At 51.5% G+C, this 6,000-nt stretch overlaps 1 protein-coding gene across 2 annotated transcripts in view; it reads right to left on the bottom strand.

The window, feature by feature from the left end:
• The window catches only part of SNTG2 (syntrophin gamma 2), a 154,786-nt gene extending 150,671 nt beyond the window's left edge, over positions 1-4,115 (bottom strand). The window contains exon 1 of one of the 2 annotated variants that reach the window (XM_074331613.2): positions 3,870-4,115. In XM_074331613.2, coding sequence (XP_074187714.2) covers positions 3,870-3,941 — 72 coding nt within the window. In that variant the 5' untranslated portion in view covers positions 3,942-4,115. The remainder of the gene's footprint in view (positions 1-3,869) is intronic. The other variant, XM_074331614.2, reaches the window with a different exon arrangement.
• Positions 4,116-6,000: the final 1,885 nt, after the last annotated feature.

Below are 6,000 nucleotides of genomic sequence, written 5' to 3' on the forward strand. Positions count from 1 at the left end.
AGCTAATTATTAATAATATTTACAGGATCTAAAACTCTAGACTCCTTAGAAAGCAAACTATATTATGCAATAATTTTAATTGAAAACTCACATCATATCCCCAGCACTTTTCAACAGCACTGAAGAGGATGTGTGAGAGAAAAAGCGAAGGTTAGGGCTGACAGGTGACGAGGTGGCTTCGGTCCTGGGGGTGGCTTCAGGGGTGGCAGGTCAGGCCTGGAGAGGGCCCAGGTCACAGAGCGGGTGGGGCTTAGCATCTAGCCAGACACCGAAGGGGTAAGGCTTCCTGCGCCTTTCAGGAACATTAGCATGGACCGGGGAAAGGCGACACCTAGTGTTCACTGACAATAACCCCAAATCTTCTGTCCAAAACTAGGGTCTGAATGACAATATGCAGTAACCAGTTGGGTCATAATGAAAAGCACACCCAGTTTAAAATGCATATATATTTTGCCATGAAATCCTCATGTATTTTTCCCTCCACTGGTAATTTTTAAACTTTCCTATTTCAAAGGAAAAAAACCTGTAGAATATAATTAAATAGTGAGTAATTCAGGGTTTTGGGATCAAAGATTCAAAGCAACCTTCAGCACACGCTCAGCACATTCTTCCAGTGACAAAGAAGGCTGGGAACGCTGAGCTCCCCGGTCTACCTGAGGGGTCCAGGTTCTCCTGGATGGCATCCTGCCAGCCACATCCCATCTCCACACGACTTGGAGCAAGTCTGCAGGGTGCTGGGCGTAAGGCTGGGATGCAGACAGGAGCCCTGGAGAAGCTTCCAGAACTCACTTCCTGTGCCTGATGCGACCATATGCTACCTGTGGTGACAGGCAAGCCAAACACCAAACTGCTCTAATAATTCTGCAGCCAATACACCCATTTAACAGGTAAAGGAGTAAACTGATGTGTCCTCATCCCCACAGGATCTCCTCCCTGCATCCCTGTTAGAAAGCAGCCCAGTGTCTGAATTTGTAACTCGTTACCTTGATGGACTAGACTTCAAGGAGGCCTCAAGTCAGCCTCTCTCAAAGTGTGTCTCATGGAACATCCTGGGAAGTAGAACTAAACTCGAGTTGAAATTGAAAAGGCTGCCTCTGTATTTATGCACGTACACAGACACGGAGATGGAAAAGGTTGTTGTTGCTCACCTATGGCTTGGGAAATAAGACAATTTGAACACCTGGAATTTTCAATGCCTCAGCATACTTTTCTAACTTGGACCTTGGTAAAATGTTCACTAGCAAACATACCTCCTGATCAAATCAGATCATTCCCCATGAAAAAATAAGTGAATCTAGCTTATGATGTCATAGACGTCACCGGAAATTGCACAACGGAAACCAAAGATGAGTCAGCAAGGATGAGAACCGTGTGACAGAGAGTAACACTAATGCAGAACCTTCCTGGGACGTTCCACGCTTTAATTCTCTAATGCAGCCACTCACATCTCTAGTGGGCCATTAAGTGGCTGCATCACTAATACACAACACACTCTCGCCGTCCAGTCGGCAGCTCGTCACATGACACAGACATGGCTGCCTCCATGCTCCAGCCCAACACTGAGGCACTACTGGTACATAGACACCACGCTCCCTGTGCAAGCCGACAGCAGTTTGGACTGTGAAAGCTGCACCCTCTGTCACACCACGCTGACGGCTCCTTCCAGGGTTTCCCGCAGGACACAGACACAGTTATGGAAACAGGCGTAAGAACTGGCTCGACTCAGGAAAAGTATACGATAGGCGACAACTCCCCACAAGGAGAGAGAAGAAAGAAGCTCCAATACCGAACAAGACACGTTCAGATTTGGCCAAATTCCCATGGTTCAAACAAGCAGTCATAAAGAATGTGTTGTATTTTTGACTACAGGAAAAAAAAATTGTGACTAGAAATATGATGGGCTTAAAACAACTTTTTGCCATTGTTTTTCTAATTAGAATCACAAAGTTCTCTTTCTCAGCTGAAATGACTAAATGACTGCAAATTCAGTGAGGTTATGGATACTTACTAATAAGAAAATCAGTAATTCCGCATGGTTGCCTAGACCCATCATTCCAGTAAAAATGAGTGGCCAGGAGAGTTCATAATGCAGCAACATGCAGAGACCTTACCCATCAGATATTCAAGTTCACTGTGTGCTGCGAATGTCCTCGGCTTTAAGGACGGATGTGTGGGCAGGGTACTTAAACACATCCATTTTCAGTAAGAATCTGAACCTCCCACCCAGTGGAGTTCAGAGGCCCACAGAACACACCTTATCATTTAGGAAACCACACATATTTCTGAGCTTAGCACGCTTTGTTATTCTAATATTCGGCCTCCAGGGCTTCAAAACTTCCTTGCAAGTACAATTCACAGGTTGTATCATATAATCCCAGCGCTTATTATGAAGAAGCACTAATTACATCTTGCAGCAAACTGGTGACTAGAGCCACCTGGGCTGAGGGCCTGAGTCGGTACCTAAAAGTGTCAGCACTTGCCACACAGGGAGGCTGACCCCAGGCATCGCCATTGCTATGTTGCATTAAAAACCCAAGTTACTGCCGATAACTCGTCAGCTGGGTCAGTTATGCAGGATGACAAATCCACTTCAATTCTTGCGCTACAGTCACAGAACTTGTTGCCAGAGCACCTTGAGCTGGGACACAGTTCCCACCCACGGGAGGGCGTCGTTTCAAAGCCACACACAGTAAGAAGGCATGTCACTGGGGCTCCCTGCTTCCTCAAGCACTCATGAGCGTCAGCTGGCCAGATACCGCCCAGGTGCCGCGGCCACCTGCCACAGCTGGACGCGCTACAAAGTACCGCAGAAATAACCACGAACTTGACACAAACTTTAATTTTAAGGTTTTCTGGTAATATCCCAGAGTGGTAAAACTTGATGGAAGAGGCACCTAACTCTATGCAGATTTAAAAACAAGAAAGAAAGAAAACAAAGCCGTGGTTGCTGCTACTACCCTGGTTTAGAAACATTATGAGCAACGCGATTTACAGAAGCCTGCCACCGCGTGACGCCTCAAGGTTGCTCAGTTCCCCTAAGAAAGGCTGCTAAACGCACTGCCGGTCCGGTCCGCACTGTCATTCTCGGGACTGAGGGTCTGCGGGTACAGCATACGCACAGGGGGGCCTAACTGCCTTCGCAGGAAACGCCATGTCAGTCTACTAGGCGGAAAGAAAGTCAGTTCTTCCTGAAACCGCTTCCAGAACCCTCGCCTCTGCTGTGGGAGGCAGTTAGAACTTTTCGTGCAGGTTTGAGCCAACGTTTCCGCCTTCCGTCAATCAGCAGTTCAGTTATTTAAAAATAAAGGGGGGAGGGGGGCTGTATTGGGGTAGGGACCAGAATAGACCTCAGAAAATAGTATTATGACTTCCCCCAAGTTCCTGGGCGCTGGCTGGAGCCCCCAGCCCGCAGAGGCCCCCAGGTCCGCGCCGCCGAGACCTGCAGGCGGGCGGGCGCCTCCCACACCCCGACCCGCACCTGCTGGGGCCCCAGGAACCGCTCACACGAAGGCAGGCGGGGCGAACCCCAAATACCCAATTCTGGAAAGTCCTAGTTCCTTCGGCCTCTAAAGCCCCTGCCTTCAACACGCAGTCCTTCAAGACATGAAAGAGCAAACCCCCCACGTTTCCAATAGGGTCACCGGGGTGGCTGCCCACTGTGCCCAGGGTCCCTGCGTCCACCCGTCTGCACGAGCCGCTCCGGGAGGTGGGGAAGGGGGTGTGCGTGAGGAGGGAGTGCGCGCGAGGAGGGGTCCCGGGAGAAAAGGTAGCGCAGGTGACAAGGGGTCCCAGGTGAGGAGAGGACGCGGGTGAAGAGGGGACTCCGGGTAAGGAGGAGGAGCGGGCGGGGGCGCGGAGGCTTCACTCACCCGCACCGACACCAGTAGGCGGCCAGGGAGCCTGCGGGGACCGGCCGGGGGCGGGGGTCCCTCGGCGCTCATTGCCGCCCACGCAGCGGGGCCGCTCTCGGGGCCGGGAGAGCTCAATGCCAGGGCCGCGCGCGAGCCTCCAACAGCCCCGCGGGCGCCGCGTCGCCGCCCCTTTCGGGCTCGGGCTCTGCTGGCAGCCGCAGGAGGAGCGCCGGCCGCGAGCTCCGCCCACCGCCCACGATCGCCGCCCACGCGGGCCCGCCCCCGAGAAGAGGGGCGCGCGCTTCCACCCGGTGCGGACCAGCGCGCAGAACCGGCCAGAGGGGGGCGAGCTCACGCCAGGCCCGGGCGAGCGCACAGTGATCAGGGGGCGCGCTTCGAGGCAGGGGTGGGGGCGGCTGTGGCTGCCCCCGCTTGGTGTCCCCTTCCCACCCCTCTCCCGGGTTAATTGGATTGGGTGCCCCCACCTCCCCTCGGTCCACAGCCGGGCGCTCCTCGGCCCTCCCCGACCTCGGATAGTCCCAGCCCGGCCGCTTCTCGGGTCCCCGGGAACCCGCCCCCCCCCCGCCCCCCATACACACGGGTCTCCCTGTCACACCAGAGCTGACGCGGGATCCCGGGGACTTTCCGGCAAAGGAAAGCAGAAAATTCAACTCTTTCCCGCCCACCCCTCCCCGCGTCGGTCCAGATTCAGCCCCAACCTACAGGTACCCGCCGCGAGAGGGGGCGGGGCGCCTCGGGGGTCGCGATGCGGGCCCTGCCTCGGCAGCCCCCACACCCTTCCTCCGGGCAGAGTCAGCTGATGGGCTGGTTCCCTTTCTTGGTTCAGGTTTGAGCCCATAGGCCTCGCAGGACAGGGCTGTATAGACGCAAATCATCTTCATTTAAATTAAGCGGGAGTTAGTTTTGGATAAATCTCGGAAAGTAAACACAAAAAAGAAGCAAGCACATATTTTCCTGTGCGCCCCGCCCCGCGCCCCGCAGGCACGCACCTGTACAGGATTCCAGCTCAGCAAGCCGGTGTCCTTACCCTCCGAGGCCAGGACAAGCCCCAGCTGGGACGTGAACCAGCTCTAGAGTAGAATACCTGACACATTACACATACATGTATTGAACATATAAAGACACTGCTTTTTCTGACCCCTACCTGCTTTTGTTTATTTTCCACCTTTAAGATATAATTGACATGTAACATTGTGTCAGTTTAAGGTATACAAAGTGTTGATCTGATTCACGTTTATCCTGCAACATTATTGCCACCCGAGGGCTAGTAGCACTTCCATCAAGTCACATAATAACCATCTCTTTTCATTGGTGAGAACACTTAAGATTCACTCTCTTAACAACTTTCACGTATGTAACATAGTATCGATATCTACAGCCACCTTGCTGCACACACGATCCCCAGAACTTATTCATCTTATAACTGAAAATTTTTACCCTCTGACCAACATCTTCCCATTTATTTCCTGTACCCCAACCCCTGGTAACTGCCACTCTGCTATCTCTGAGTTTGGATTTTTTAAATTTTCCATATATGAGATCAAACAATATTTGTCTTTCTCTGTCTGACTTATTTTAGCATAATGCCCTCAAAGTTCATCCACAAACGGCAGGATTTCCCTCTTTCTCGTGGCTGAATAATGTTCCACATGTATGTATATTCTTTATCCTTTCGTCCATTGCCAGACACTTCAGTTGTTTCCATATCTTAGCTACTGTGCATAATGCTGCGATAAGTTTGGGAGCGCAAGTATCTCTTTGAAATTCTGTTTTCATTTCCTTTGATCATATACCCAGGAGAGGGATTGCTGGATCATGTGGTAATTCTATTTTAATTTTTTGAGGACCCTCCATACCGTTTTCCATAGCAGCTGCACCAATTTGCGACCTGTCTGGACTGCTGAGCAGGACTGGGCTTCTCACCCAGATGCGCAAGGAGAATCAGGCTTTCCAGATTTGTCTCTGCTTTGCGCCCCATCTCTCCCCATTTCTGCACAGAAATCTATTGGACCCTAACACTCGTTGGTTTACTTGAGCATAAGCTCTTGAAGCACAAACGTTAAATCTTTTTATCCTTGGCGTGATGCCCCAAACAAGTTTCTTGGATGAACTGGTAAGAAATACTGTA

The sequence above is a fragment of the Rhinolophus sinicus genome, chromosome 2 (genome assembly GCF_057876585.1).
Source record: "Rhinolophus sinicus isolate RSI-liver-muscle chromosome 2, RSI-T2T, whole genome shotgun sequence".
In the NCBI taxonomy this organism is placed as follows: Eukaryota; Metazoa; Chordata; class Mammalia; order Chiroptera; family Rhinolophidae; genus Rhinolophus; species Rhinolophus sinicus.